Source organism: Taurulus bubalis (assembly GCF_910589615.1).
Source record: "Taurulus bubalis genome assembly, chromosome: 15".
NCBI classification, from domain to species: Eukaryota; Metazoa; Chordata; class Actinopteri; order Perciformes; family Cottidae; genus Taurulus; species Taurulus bubalis.
In genome coordinates, this window is record NC_136603.1 from 21,863,454 (window position 1) to 21,879,324 (window position 15,871).

Below are 15,871 nucleotides of genomic sequence, written 5' to 3' on the forward strand. Positions count from 1 at the left end.
AGAACTCCAGCGTCGGATCAATCCAAAACCCAGGTCCCGAGGCGGGCCGGCGCTCGAGCCTGGCGCCGGGCGCCGGCCCGCTGTCCCCGGTGCTGGCCCAGCCGGCGCCTGCTAAGTGGAACAGAAGGAATAATCCGGATCTGGAGAGACGGCGGATTCACCACTGTGACGTTCCAGGTGAGGCGTTTAGGGTCCGTTCACAACACTGACACTCAGATCCAAGTCAGAGCACAGCATACTGATCTCTTTCTTTTTTTCTTTTTTTCTTTTTTTTTAGGGTGCAGGAAAGTCTACACCAAGTCTTCTCATCTGAAAGCTCATCTGCGGACCCACACAGGTGAAATGTTCAGAGCTGCACTTCGTATTTTGGGGGGCGGGACGTTGCCGGGCAGAAAGACCTGCCCTTGGCATGCAGACACGCATGGTGGCCTGCATCTCACTGCTGGCACGCTGTGATTCATGACTCACAGTTTGACGCACGCGAAGAGAGAACAAAAAGTATCGTCCCCTTTTTCGTCATCAAAACTCATTTGTGTCGATCGTCCGACACGTCTGCGAATGTTCCGTGATGTCATTCATTTATTGAAGGGTATATAAATGTGATGCTGTCTGTCTGCCGTGGTTTCATTTTGCTTCTTTTCTCCCCCCCTGTCCGCTGAAGGAGAGAAACCGTACCAGTGCTCCTGGGAGGGATGCGAGTGGCGCTTCGCCCGCTCCGACGAGCTGACTCGCCACTTCAGGAAGCACACCGGGGTGAAGCCTTTCCAGTGCGCCACCTGCAGCCGCTGCTTCTCCCGCTCCGATCACCTGGCCCTGCACATGAAGCGACACCAGAACTAAACAAAAAAAAGAAAAAACCCGCCGAGATTTTCTTTTTTTTCTTTTTTTTCTTCTCAAGAACAGGCACTTGCACATCCACAATCAGACGAATACAGAAACTGTGGATTCATTCTCTCTCTCCCCCAGTGGGGAGACACGTTGGTAGCAGTGCCGGCGCGCACCTAATTGTTTCCTTTATTATGAAAAGATCAAAATGTCGCCTTATTTTTGTTTCCACACGCGTGCCCCCGATATCAGGGGACATTTGCAAAGATGTCAGTCAAATCTAATCATTAGCCAGGTGTCTCCATGGAATAATATTCATGCACTGCAAAGTACGCGGTCAACTTCAAAATGTCAACATTTTATTTTTCAAGTTTTTTCACGATACAGATCATATCAACGTGGTGTCAATTATTTAATTCACTTTCAAAAATACTAATATGGCAAATGAGGGATCACTAGAAGGTCAGAGAATGTGTCTTTTTAAGGTCAAAGGATGGTGTGTGTGTGTGTGTGTGTGTGTGTGTGTGTGTGTGTGTGTGTGTGTGTGTGTGTGTGTGTGTGTGTGTGTGTGTGTGGTATAGGAAGTAACAGCAGTTACGTATGTGTGGATTTATTTAAAGACACGGTAGGAGAAATAAATAGTGGGAGGAGCCGTGTGGCGAGCGACTTCAACACTGCCAGGTTTATGGGTTTCTTTGCCAGGAGCAGAATCCACATTTTCTCAAAGCACTGAAGTGAAAGGGCGATAATGGGTATGAGGTATTAAATGGTTTTGAATGTCCCGTATCTATGCTCCCCTGCAGTGCGAAGTTGATACCGTCATAACGGAACGCGGTGAATGGCGTTCAGGCAGGCGCAGAGGTAAATCATAAAATGGTGCATTTTGGGGATTTCAGGACTTCCAGGTTTTTTTTTCAACTTATTTACTTTTGTCGAAGAGGTTTTAACTTATTTGTTTGTTGACTTCACTCCGAAAGGCGGTGGAAGAGCAGCTCCGAGTGCAGCCTGACATGCCGGCAGCAGCTGTCAAACTTTTGTAAGAGGATTCTCATATTACTGATGATATGTCTTCGTGAGTGCTTTCAAAGGGATGTCTTTTTTATTTTCTTTTTTAGAGACGTAGACTGAGCACCTGCCAGCCTGAACATCTGTGTTTAGCTTTTGGTTTCTTTGACTGCGCTCCACGTATTCAAAACAACCTTTTAAGTGCCTTTAATGGTTTGTTTGTTTGTTTGTTTTGGGGGAGGGGATTAAATACCGATTGGCTCCGTTGGGACAAGGTTCTTTTATCAGGTACTCTGCTTAAATTATTGTGTGTGTTGGCGGCCCCCTCCTCATGATCCACACATAGCAATCTCTATTTATGACCAACTTTCTTTACAATTTGATTCGGGTTGAACAAAATGTGTTATATATACATCTATATATATATATCTAATATGAGCAGATACAATATTGATATATCTATACATGTATATACATATTGTATCTGAGATATATATATATATATATATATATATATATATATATATATATATATATATATATATATATATATATATATATATATATATATATAAAAATATTGTATCTGCTGTTTAAGGATATAATCCTTGATTGTCTTTGGGTGTATAACGATTTAAAACTTTTTATAGCAGGGACCGTTTAATATTATTATTATTATTATTATTATTATTATTATTATTATTATTAATATTTTTGCAAAGGCTAAGAAGGATCCAATGATAGAATATTGTTACAGTCTACACTGTCATCACTTTCTCCAGCTCAGCGGGAGTATGTGCCAGAGAATTGTTGCAATACTTTTAAAACAGATATATGTACACACAAATATTCTGGCACGACGATAGCGTTGAGTCATAGCTTCATAAGATGTAGCGTAAATTGATCAAAATGTGCTATAAAGCCAATGCGACCCTCAGAGTACAAATAAAAGTTTTGTGTTGAATATTGCTTTTTGAATGTCTGTTTTTTATTTTTTTATATACATATATATGTAAAAAAGCTTTGTGTCCATGCGAGTTCCCATATTGAATCTGCTCACTTTTAGATTGTAGAAGATGACAGTAATGTTTATCTTCTGTTTGTATTTTTCGTTGTTTTGCAACATCTGTGCAGCATTTTGTTATACCCATCCATACGCAAATGCTTTTTGTTAAAGGTCAACCTTTGTGGCACTGATGTGGATTAATTATCAGTAGGGATATGGAAAGTAGATTTGGCAATGTTTCTCTTTAACTTTTTGCATTTTGTATGAAAATAGCACGGATGTATGAATTATGCAATTTGTTTTTTAAAGGTGCAGGTTAAAGTGACATGTTGGAAATAGATTTATTAAAGACGGTCCTGAAGGGCCGACTGCTAGAAAACTGCTTGTAAAGAGGAGACGAGCGAAGCGAACAGAAAGCTAATGGGAAATGTACCTAAAAAATTTTGGTACGACCTGAAACGTTGTCACTTTTTTAAATGATCTTTGAATGCAAGTGAAGAAGACAGCGAGCGGGACTTGTTGGCTAGGTCGACCTACTTGCTCTTTGTCTGGAAGATGTAAGAAATCTGACAAATGTAGTTTTGCAATTTGTAACAAAACCGGCTCACTAATGTTACTCCCCCTGCTTCACATTTCCCACAGTCTGCTCGGGTTCTTCTTCTGGTTCTTGTATAACAGCGGCACGTGCGAGCCCATCTTCTCGTCTTATCGAACAATCCTGCGCAAACCAAATAAAACGCTGCCACTTTCTTCTTTTTTATTCGCTAACTGCTAGAAAGAGTCACGGCTTCGAAGCAGAGCAGTTGTCTGTGCTTGTCCTGAGCGGTGGAGGAAGTCGCCCCGTGGAGACGGTTCCAGTATCACCGTTACCCGCTAACGCTTCGCTCTGCTCCTGCAGTAGTACCGCCGACGCGGCGCACGGGGCTCCCGCAAGCCATAAATCACGCGCGTGATGCAGTGCTCACTGAAACGCACTAATTGGGTACGCGCTAAATGGGAACACGCTAAGCGGGAAGGCGCTAAGCAGGGAACACGCTAAGCGGGAAGGCGCTAAAAGGGAACGTGCTAAGCGGGAACGCGCTAATAGGGAACGCACTAAAAGGGAACGCGCTAAGCGGGGACACGCTAAAAGGGGACGCGCTAAAAGGGAACGCGCTAAAAGGGGACGCGCTAAAAGGGGACGCGCTAAAAGGGAACGCGCTAAAAGGGAACGTGCTAAAAGGGAACGCGCTAAAAGGGAACGTGCTAAGTGGGAACACGCTAAGCGGGAATGCATAAAAGGTAACATGCTAAAAGGGAACACGCTAAGCGGGAACGAGCTAAAAGGGAACGTGCTAAAAGGGAACGCGCTAAGTGGGAACACGCTAAGCGGGAATGCATAAAAGGTAACATGCTAAAAAGCAACGCGCTAAAAAGCAACGCGCTAAAAAGCAACGCGCTAAAAAGGAATGCACCAAGCGGCAAGGCACTGAGCAGGGAACGTGCTAAGCGGGGTGGGAAACCTGGTTCTTGTAATCATCCGAACCCTTTTTGCCAGCTGACAGAAACATTCATCCAGATCCAGCTGTTGTCACTACATGCTGAAAACATCGCAGCTCTTAAAATACCACTGGGCATAGACGATAACAAAGCAATGTGATATCACTCAGAGGGAACAGAATGTTTTTAAAATGTGGATTGTTTGATGTTTGCGAGGGAGGATTTTCAGGTCCAGCATGCAACCGGCGAATTTAAAAAGGAGCAGTGACGGGATGTACTGTACTCTGTGTGCGAGCGACTGTACCGTATATATCATCCATAACTTCAAATGTCTCCTCTAATACCAAGATTAGGTTCCTGAATGCCGGGCGAACGGGAGGACAGGACTCGGGTGTCATCTGCGACACGGAACCCGCATACCATCCATCTCAGTCACAGACAGCAACCAGCTCCCACACCAGTGTGTTACATACAAAATGCAACTTTATTAACCTTCATGCCTCCATTCATATTAATATACATGTATATGTTTGAACTTATTTTAATTTCACAGCTCCATCCATTTGAAAAAATACAGAGAGAAAAAAAAAGGCAAAACACTGACTGGATACTTCAACAACTCTTGAAGGGAAAAATTAAGAAATAAAATAAAAGCGTAACAGAAAAAAAAAAAATTAAAATAAGGACACCTGTTTTTGAACTTTTGAAAAATATCAGGATTAAAAATGTATTTTACAGATGTGGAATTCTGTGAGCAGAATCTCCTTTTCGAAGCGACGCTGAGCATTATCACATTTGTTTTTTATGATTTTTTTTCAATTTGTTTTTTATTCTGGTAAGAATGAAAAGATCTGAATATATTTACACTACACTCACTTTACATAAATACAGGAACAACGATTACTGTACGTAATATCAGCAAACTTGGAAAGAAAACATAGGCTCCACTACTTAAATCTTCAAAAACCAGGAAATCAGAAGCAGATGTTACAACAGAAAGTCAAACTAGATATTGAACCGATAGAGAAGAGTGTGTGTGTGCACGTGTGTGTGCGCGAACGTCCTCGTCATCCTTCATGTTGAATTCATGGGATGGAGCTGAAGCGGCGAGAGGCCTTCGTCACTCGGATCCGTTCCCCTAAGAGGAAGTGACTTATTGCGAGCAAAGCAATAACGGAGCTGTGCGAGTGATCCGGGAGGATGCTGCCTTCCACACAATGGCGTAAGGCTCAGTGCGAGGAGAAAGTTAAACATTAAGGTCCCACTTGCATAATGTCGTCTGTGCTTTTGTTGTTTCGTCCAGAATTGATGCTTTTCCCCCCGTCGGATGTTTATTAATTTGAGCACGCGCGTTGAAAAAAAGATGAAGAAAAAAGAAGAACTCTGCACAGAGCAGCTGATATTACAAGTTTTGCAATATGAGGCACTATTCATTATTATTGCATAACTTTGACCCTGGTTACCGTTACAAAATTATGCTTTGAAATGAGGAGAGAGAGAAGCTGGAGGGAAATATATATCACACACACCCTGTCCCGCCGAGGCGCCGCGTTCAAGTCCAATCGAAAGGAGCGGAGAAGAAAAGAAAGAACAGAAAGTGGCGAGTTAAGGCATGCAACGTACACTGAATACCAGCGCGTCGTTGATATGTGCTTCATCAATATCATTTCTTGTCCGGGTATAGCAAAATAGCAAACACAGGGAATAGAGTACCTTAAATACGGTCAATGTGTATATAAATAATTTGTCGATTATAGCAAACACTGGTTCAGCCTTTTGGGAGTACAAATGATTTGATCATGAACTTATTGAACCACAAGCCCAAAGAAAAGCAAACTGCTCTGTGACGTCACGCGGGGTCATGTACAAGACGGACACCGTTAGCCCAATTACAGTCCCTGGAAAAGAAAAGAAAGAAAAAGAACGAAGACTTTACACGTATAAATGTATTTCCTGCGTCTACTAATCAAAAGCCCTATTTTTCCAACGTATATACAGGCTGTAGAACTTTGTAATAAGTTTCATCTTCACCGTCACATATATTACAACATTTCAAAAGATCCTTTTTACAGAAGAAAAAAGAAGAGTTATATGCAAAAAGATGAAGTGCCCCTCAGTAATAAAATGCTCTTATACATAATATGGAGGATAAAATACGACGAAGATTATTTCGTTTATAAATTGACATCTGAAATAAAATAAGAATAATTTGAAAATCAAACTAAGAGACAAACAAGGTGCTGATATGCTTTTGCCAAAATGATAATACAACTGGGCATAATGACATGTGCGCAAACAATGTGCATAAATTATGATACCACACATTAGCATTCTCCGTTACATCGAGTGGGTGTCACATACGTCGGGTGCGTGTGTGGAAGCGAAATCCTGGCTTTGGCTACTTTACTGAGAAGTGAGGATGTGTGTGTGTGTGTGTGTGTGTGTGTGTGTGTGTGTGTGTGTGTGTGTGTGTCTGGTTTTCAGGGTTGCCATTTGGTTTTACTGGCTTCGGTCCAATAAATGCATTTAGCAGCACTATCTAATATTATGGTACGGCCTGATGCTCTGAGTTTATGTCTGCAGGTCTTACACAGCCACGAGGAGTATCGGAAATACCTTAAAAATATCTCTAACTACGACTATAAAAATGCACTTTTTTATTACATTTCCTGATTAAGGTCAAGAGGTGTTCTCTAAGAGAGATTGTGCCAGTGACTGCATCTAAAATGTAGTCTTAATGTGCATACATAATGTATTCCTGTGTCTGCATTATATATATAATTATATATATATATATATATATATATATATATATATATATATATATATATATATATATATGTGTGTGTGTGTGTGTGTGTACTATGCGTGTATGCATATGCTATTCCTGCATTTTTCAGCATTTTCTGTAGCCAAATCTCAGGTGACCCAGATAACACATCTCTGGTCTGAGGTGAGAACATTTTCAAGTGACTTTCTGTATTTGAGACAAACGAAATAAAAGAAGAAACAAATAAAAGGTGATGAGTACAGAAATGGAGCCTCGTGCCGGCGCTGCGAAACCAATCCAAGAGTGAGGCGGTCGGTACGAGTTAGAAACGTCTCCCGCCATATTGACATCGGCAAGCGGAGCAAAGGGGCGGGGTTTGTGGGCGCCACGTTGCCGGGTGTGTATTGCTCTTCTGTAATGTGCAGCAGGTAACGGGCCACGTAATCCCGCCGCCAGTTTTCGGTTTACGCTGTGCAAAACCACAACGCCAAGTTCCTTTCGCCGTCGAACCCAGCTGAGAAAACAGAGCTGAATGCTATAAAAAATGTAAAATGTAATCATTAAAATCGGGACAGAATGAAAGAGTGTAAGGTGCCTCTATTTTTTCTTTTTTTCACATACTGGAAATCTCCTCTGATTGTTTTCAAAGTTCACTGTACATGAGGGGTTGTGTTTTTTCAGTCCAACATAAGCAATAAGCAGGCATAAAAAAAAAAGCAAGATTCAATAAACAGAACTTTGTCATCTGAAAGTATATTTATCCTTTAAGATTGCACTTAACTGATTGCTAATCACAGCACAAATTCCACCAAAGATTTTTTTTTTCTTTTTTTAAGGAAATGCTTTTTAAGAGGCTCAACATAAAGAATAGCACTGATGAGATTTGGGGCGTTGCCCGGCGCTGTCGGCGGGGTCATTGCTGGTGTGATGATACGCATGTCCGGTTTCCATCGTTTGGAAATAAAGCAATGAATGTCTGTAAAAGTGGTTGATGAGGTCGATCCATTCAGATTGTGGTCGTAATGGTCCTGATTGCTGGCGATGAGACGGAGGACAGTCCAGGTCCTCTTTGAGCTTCCATACAATACGGTGGGGTAACAGCAGGCGAAGGAAAACCATCTGTGGTGAAATGGCGCCCTCTGCTGGTCACGGCGCAACAATACTGCCTGTAACTCCAACTGGGCCTCGAGTCCTTCTTCCCTGTGATCCGGTCCGGGCCTCACTTCCACACATCCGGGTCTTTCACATTACGAGTGCTGGAATAAGCAGCAAGAAAAAAAAGATACCAACAACAAAAAAGAAGAAGAAAAAAAAGAGACCGTTGCCCTTGCATGACACATATATATCTATATATTTAGATACATATATACTTAGTTTTTTGTCCGAATAAAGAGTGCGAGTTCTTCTTTAAAAATCAAAGTGAAACATATACAAACAGTGCTGTAAAAGACAGTTCCCTATTATACTCCAAAGAATAACAATAACAGATCCTGCCGTCCATTCCTTCCAATCCAAAAAGGATCCAGAAGTGACCCTGTTTTGTGCTCGCCATCTCCTTTCCTTGTGACGGATGAGAGTGCGTGTGCGTGTGTGCATGTGCATGTGTGTGTGTGCGTGTGTGTGTGTGTGTGTGTGTGCGTCCAGGCCAGCTGAAAAACATTCATAGGGAGATCCCGCTCCCCCGACTGCCTATGTCTGTATCTGTGTGTCTGTGTCTGTGTCTGTCTGTGTGTGTGTGTGTGTGTGTGTGTGTGTGTGTGTGTGTGTGTGTGTGTGTGTGTGCGTGTGTCTGTTCCATTGATCTCTCTCCCTCCATCCCTCTTCTCTCGGCCTCTCTGTCCGCGTGCCGGGTCACACCAGCATGTGTCTGCGCCGGTGCAGCGCCAGGTGGTCGGACCTGGAGAAGCTGCGGTCACAGTCTGCGCACTTGAAGGGCTTCACGCCCGTGTGCTTCCTGTAATGCCTCGTCAGCTCGTCGGAGCGGGCGAACTTCCACGTGCAGCCGTCCCAGGTGCATTTGTATGGCTTTTCCCCTGCAGAGGGAGAAAGGGGAACAAGTCAGGAGCCGGCAGATCACACGTTCAGCTCATTTAAACATCAGAAGTCTCGCGTGATCTCAATTATTCACAAATAATCACAATTGCTCGCACAGAAATATTTAGCTTGTGAACATTTTGGTCCTTACTTCTACGCTCGTTAGGCACGCTGGAGCTAAAACGCCTTAAAGTAATATTAAAGTATACGCAATGCATATGCATGCTACAAATGTTTTTTAATGCAATTTTTAGGTTTTTAAAAAAATTAAAAAATTGTAAATTAGCTACTGAGGGTAATCTTATGCTATGTTGAAACTTGCTAGAGTTGTGTAATCATCCCATTGAACATCAAAGTCTTTGAACATTGTCATGGTATAGTAATGCCGTTCAGACGCTGATTATCGTCGGCGCTCGTCACCTCAGAACAATCAGCGGTACCTTTGACACAAAAGAATAACGACATCATGTCCACTCTGATGAATCAGACAACACGAGTCCAATGCGTGTATATATTTTTTTATTGTTTGAAAGTCTTTTAACATCTGGGATGGAACAACACCTCAGCATGGTTTGCAAACTGGTTATCTGTGACTGACTGAAAACCACCGAGAACATTTCTAAATTTCGTATTTCTAATGAATTGCTCTACATACGTTGCATCCCGGTTGAAACGCTGAATGACTACATTTAGTGAAAGGTCTGAATTTTCACCTGACGACGCTCGATGATGAACTAGTGTGTGCTGTCTGGTGTGATTGTGACGTTCTTTTCAAATTTTTTGTTTTGTGTAAACCAAAAAACAAAAGCATGATCCCCTAAGAAGTGCCAGTGTGCTGTCCAGCTCATCATATATATATAACTATATATATATATATATATATATATATATATATATATATATATATATAGTAATATATATAGTAATATATATAGTAATATATATATATATATCTATATATATATATATATATATATATAGTTATATATATATATATATATGACGTTGTCATTCATGACATGGCTGAAGAATGTGCTAATTTTAAATGTCATCTTTTGTTTCAAGCAGACAATGAGCCAGCAGGCCGTAACCTCAGTCTCCCTCCATGAAGGTGACAGAAAGCCCCGTGATGTTCATAAGAGAGATTACGAGAAACTCTTGACAGCATCACGACTACACATGGCGCCTCATGACGGCTGCCATAAGACTCCACGGTGCACTATTTGATAGTAACACTGATGCGGCGTCATGAGTGTGTTTCAGTGGGGTTTGGTTCGTACACACACAGACTTAAAGGGCCGGCGTTGGGTTTTGGCGACATCTAGTGGTGAGGCTGCACAAAGCATCCGACAGAAATTGAAAAGGAAGCAAGCGTGCAGATCAGGGGCTTTCAATTAAAATTCTACGAGGTTAGAGAGAATGTCCTCTCCATCACACTGATGTCTAACTGGAGCTGTGATTCACTACCATCATTATTGAAGTAGCCAACTGTTGTATTAACAACTCTATGAAGTCAACTCCTGACTGTCATTTCAAATATAGAAAGTTCATCTGAATAATATCTGAATATTTATTGCCAGATTTCAAATTGAACTGGATGAATTATAAATAATATATACTCTTATAATAAATTAATGTTCTTCTCTCATTTCAAGTCAAATAAATGGATTATGATGTTGGCTCCATCTCCACATCTCTCTCCTGTGTGTGAATATTGCACTCGAGTCGAGGGCTTATCGGAAATACAAGCATGTGATTGGCTGAGTAGAATCAGGTGATTTACAACGCACGCCATTGTGTTTCCTGGACCGCGGAACAAGTGCCGTAAAGGCTAGAAAATAAAATAGAAGCGCTCCGTCAAAATTAAATGATTCTCAATTATTTATCGGTTATAGGCCCAGGTCCGGAGACACGGCGTGCACCACCTATTAGTGGCCCCTGGTGTAGGGGCTACGAGAAGACGTGACGATGCGAAGACGCAGACGTCCCTCTCCACAGCCGGTGTTTGGTTTGTGTGTTCTGGGCTACTGCAGAAACATGGCGGTGAAACGAAGCGGTTATCAAACACTACGGAAAACATAATTATTCATATACTCCATTTCTGCCAGCACGGTCCCCTAAACGCTGCACACTGGCCCTTTAAGAAAAAGAGTGTCCGACTGACCAATAATAATGACGATCCCACAAGTGATGTGTCTCTTTTATCTTTTTTTTTTTTAAGCATTCCTTTCAAGCAATGAACCACAATTCGGCCTTCCTAACATCAAAATGTTCCTCGAACAAAAAGAACAGCGGCGTTGGAGCGACACACCCCTCAGGAGGACGTCAGGAGGACGTCAGGAGGACGTCAGGAGGACGTCAGGAGGACGTCAGGAGGACATCAGGCCTCTTCATGGGATTCAGTTTGGAGTCCAGCCTTACGGAGCTTTATGGATACCTTGGACTTGTTTTGGTTCTGGCTCTTTTTTTTGTTTTCACGATTGCCCCTTTGTCTTTTTACTATATAAATAATAAAGAATACTTAATGAATGATGCAGACAGATGTCAGCACAGAACATTTACAATAGTTTACACCTCACTGTACGCTAAATTCAACTTGAGTTGGAATGATTTACTTCAAAATGAACTCTGCACACTTCATTGTCTTATTCAGCCTTGACCTTTCATTCCCCTTTGACATGTTCAGTAGTTCAAACGTGCCTTCATCGGTTCTTCAAAGCGACTTAGACTCCCAGAAGGTCTCCGGCTCACACACATGAGAACACCTGGCGATGGACATTCAAAGGTAATCACGACCTACTGACCTGTATGCGTCCTCCGGTGTGCTTTTAAATGGGAGCTTTTGGTGTACACCTTATTGCAGCCCTCAAAGTCACATCTGTGAATTCTCCTCTTTTTGGAATCGGGTGACTCTGACCTCCGGGGGCGCCGTATGCTGTCGATGCTGAACGGGGACATGGAGCTGCAACGGGGGAACAAGGAGCGAGAGCAGGTTTTGAGTACGAGAGAAACTGGAAGCATGTTGTGACTGTGCTGATGGTGGACACTGCTTTCACACAGGAGCTGCACAGAGCTGCAGGAACAACAGTAGGTGGGTGTGGGTGAGATGGAGCAGCCCAGAAAACAGGAAGTAGATGTTAAAGTGGTGTCTTTAGTTGGCAGCGTTCCTTTAAAAAACCTTGTTGACAGTGTTTTAGCACAACAAAGCTGACGGAAACATATTGCTTTGTGACACATACTGCGAGGCATCATAATGCAACAATAAGCAAAGAAGAAGAAAAAAATAATAAATTAAAAGAACAAAAAAATGTTTTTTTGTTGGAAGACAATTGTTGTCAGTGTTCTTGTAAGAGTTTGTGTTAGTATAACAAGTTCCCTGTACACACTAACTGTATGTACACACAATACACCACGAGGCTGTGGAGCAGCCGCTCACCAGCAGGTGGCAGTGCAGCACCGCCGTACTGAACCCAGAGGGAGGAGATGAGGTAAGAAGCCTGGTATTCTCCTCCACGTTCATCAATCATGGACTGAAGGGGTGAAGGAGTTTTTTTTATTTTTTTTATCATCTCAACGAGGTTAATGACGAGTTATTCCTGTCATCGATACATTTCCTCTCCATTAAGCAGTCAATATCGCCGTGGGTTGTGCAAATGTGTCACTTCCAGCTGTGAAGCCCCTGCAGCAGCACGGTGTGAGCGCGTGCATGTGTGTACGTTTTGCACGCTAGACTTGCACTGTGAGTATATATTTATTTTGCAGTGTAGCGCTGTGTCATATCTGAGGCAAATCTTAAATGTGCTCACGCCTCACTTCTCTGAACACGCACACACACACACACATGTGGAAGAAAGCAAAAAGAAGGCAGGGTTGCGGTAGATGGTGTTGTTTCTTTCTCACAGCGATAAACGCGTGTACACACGAGATGGAGGAAGAGAGACTTCAGGAGAACGGCCCTCTAGAAGGGAGGAGTGATGTCTGTGGGATCGAGGTCAGCGGTGATGGAGCGCAGTCGCCTTTCTACCACAGTCTGGGCTGGAGGTAGGAGGCTGAAGGGGTCCGGTGGTGCCAGAGGGATTTGAAAGAGGCGGGGGTCCGACAGACAGGCCCCACAGTGAACCGCCTCCAACGCACACACAACCCACTTCCTGTCACACAGAAGCACGATCCGTCATAATGCCGACTCAGAATGTGCACGCAATGGAGATGCGCGCGTAGGCCTCCACAAATACACAGAATAACAGAAGAAAACACACGCACACACATAAAGAGAGAGAGAGAGAGAGAGAGAGAGAGAGAGAGAGAGAGAGAGAGAGAGAGAGACACACAGATCACCTGTTGCTCTTGGCGTACTTCCAAACTGAAGCTGTACAGGAAATGAGCACACGGGTCAGATATAAATTCGACTCTCTCTCTCTCTCTCTCTCTCTCTCTCCCTCCCTCTCTCCCTCTCTCTCTCTCTCTCTCTCTCTCTCTCTCTGCAATGTGATGTCCAAAATGCAACATTTGGACAAAGAAGTGTATTCATGAAAGAAGTATTTTAAGTATTTTAAAAATAGAAATGATCGACGAGATTATCGGGCCATGTCCTGATCCGATACATAGAGAGAGATACACGGAATTGTTATTCAAATGGGTGGATTTTTGGGACACGAACACCGGCCTCCTGATTGAAAGTCCTGTGTTTGTTTTTTGGTCTTTAACCAATGGGTTTACATTGTAGTTGAAGGCCTGGTTCAGCTCATACAGATGCTAACGGATGCTTTGTGCGGGAATGACAACGGGCTGGAATATGAGGTTCTGTGTGTGTGTGTGTGTGTGTGTGTGTGTGTGTGTGTGTGTGTGTGTGTGTGTGTGTGTGTGTGTGTGTGTGTGTGTGTGTGTGTGTGTGTGTGTGTGTGTGTGTGTGGAGAGACAGGATCCACAGTGGAAACACTGCGCTCAGACATCTAGCAGATGAGGCAGATGTTTACATTCTGACTTCATCCATGAAGTGACTCCTGGATTATGATATAATTTGGGAAGTCCAACCGGTTCCAAAACTAAAGACCAAAGCAACGACTTGTCGCCAATTAATTTGATGCGCGACAACTGTTCCTCCGCTGCTGGTGATTATTCCGTCGTCATCGCCGCTCCATTCCCAGAGCTCGGTGACAGATTTCTGGTCTAATCCATTTTGGGTACTTGTAGAAAGTCCCCACTGCGGCACATGCTACCGATTAGTGATCTTCATTACTCAGGGAAACACAGACGGTGCGAGCGCTCGCCAACAAAACCAAAGGTAATCAAACTGCAGATGACATTTTAGCGATTCTTGTGAGGAAATCAATCCAGTCATGGCAGAGAAGTACCAGAATCCAGTGAGAGAAGATAAAACATATTCTGAACAAGTATTACATTATATCAGGGTAAACAGTATATAATAAGTGGACGTCGGTTGGTTTGTGGACTGCCACTCTGAACCTCAAGTTCCACATCTTGGTTGTTGCCATCTTGTTTTTTTGCAACCAGAAGTGACACGAGAGGGTGGAGCTGAGTGCAAGTGAAACCACTTTTAGACGATGCAAAACTCACAAAGCAAACACCAGGGTAGCGACCTGTCAATCACACACTAGCCACGCCCCAAATCATATTCTGCTTTATGGTCCGTTTTACTCTAAATGACCATCATTTACTAAATGAACATCATGCTGTATTGAAGAAGACTTGAAAGTAGGGATTGAGACATAAACTCATGTTTACAATGTTTACTGAGGGAATAAATCAAAAGAGAAGTAGAGTCACTTTCTCATAGACTTCTATACAACCAGAGGAGTCGCCCCCCTATGGTCAGTAGAGAGAATGCAGGTTTAAAGAACAGCATTGTCTTCCCTTTTCAGATCAGGAGGTTACCGCCTGGTGTTCAATGGTTGGTCCGATACAATTTGAAATTTTAAGACATCATTTTGTGTCTCTGTAAAACATTTTTACTAAACAATTACTCCAAAAGAAAAATCCCTATTTCATCGACAATATAAATAATGTTTTGTTGCAGCCTGGAATGCAAGCATCGATTCAAGATTTTACGTATTGCTCTTGTAATGTAAAAGAATGTTCAGAATGTTTGAACTGCAGTTGAAGGATTGAAGTTGCACCACTATGCTGTTCTGCTTAGCTTCTGAAGATGCTGCTGTGGTGGGGAGTTTCTATTTTTACTAGCAGGCTTACTGTATGTGTAAGAATATAGTCAAAATCAATGTGCTCACACTGGTTCAACTGGTGCGTGTCAAACCAGCGATGAGGGTTTTGGTTCACATTTCCAGTTAAAAGTGCATCATTACAACACGGAGAAGTTATGCTCAGAGGTTGTCTTTTAGCGGGGTGCATTTATTGTTAGAAACAATACATCTTTATGTCTTCTGCAGCACATCTCTGGCTAAAGGCGTCGCGGTGGTTTTGTGAAAAAAATTGACTGGTTGCATTTTCTCATGTGAGCCCGGTAGCGGGGCCTTGAACTCTGAGTCACCGCGGCATCGCGGCATCACGGCATCGCGGCATCACGGCATCACGGCATCACGGCCACGTGAATGCGTCCGCTTGTGTCCCCGAAGCAGCCGAGAGAAACAGGAAGTACAGCTGAGAACCATCTGAACCAGAGCTGACTTGTGTTTTTACTTCCTTTGTCTCCCCTCGTCTTCCTCTGTCCTCCACCAGTGCAACGGAGAGAGAGAGAGAGAGAGAGAGAGAGAGAGAGAGAGTATGTTTGTCACCTG

General features: G+C 42.9%; 2 protein-coding genes across 3 annotated transcripts in view; one reads left to right on the forward strand and one right to left on the reverse strand.

Moving 5' to 3' along the window:
• The window catches only part of klf5b (Kruppel like factor 5b), a 5,210-nt gene extending 2,942 nt beyond the window's left edge, over nucleotides 1-2,268 (forward strand). For both annotated transcript variants that reach the window (XM_079231063.1, XM_079231062.1), the window contains exons 2-4: nucleotides 1-177; nucleotides 278-337; nucleotides 662-2,268. The exon at nucleotides 1-177 is cut by the window's left edge and continues 730 nt beyond it. In XM_079231063.1, the coding sequence (XP_079087189.1) occupies nucleotides 1-177; nucleotides 278-337; nucleotides 662-840 (416 nt within the window). In that variant the 3' untranslated portion in view covers nucleotides 841-2,268. The remainder of the gene's footprint in view (nucleotides 178-277; nucleotides 338-661) is intronic.
• Nucleotides 2,269-8,936: 6,668 nt separating this feature from the next.
• klf12b (Kruppel like factor 12b) overlaps nucleotides 8,937-15,871 on the reverse strand; it is a gene marked incomplete at both ends in the record, with an annotated part of 35,453 nt that continues 28,518 nt past the window's right edge. The window contains 2 exon segments of the mRNA XM_079230891.1: nucleotides 8,937-9,118; nucleotides 11,924-12,081. Coding sequence (XP_079087017.1) covers nucleotides 8,937-9,118; nucleotides 11,924-12,081 — 340 coding nt within the window.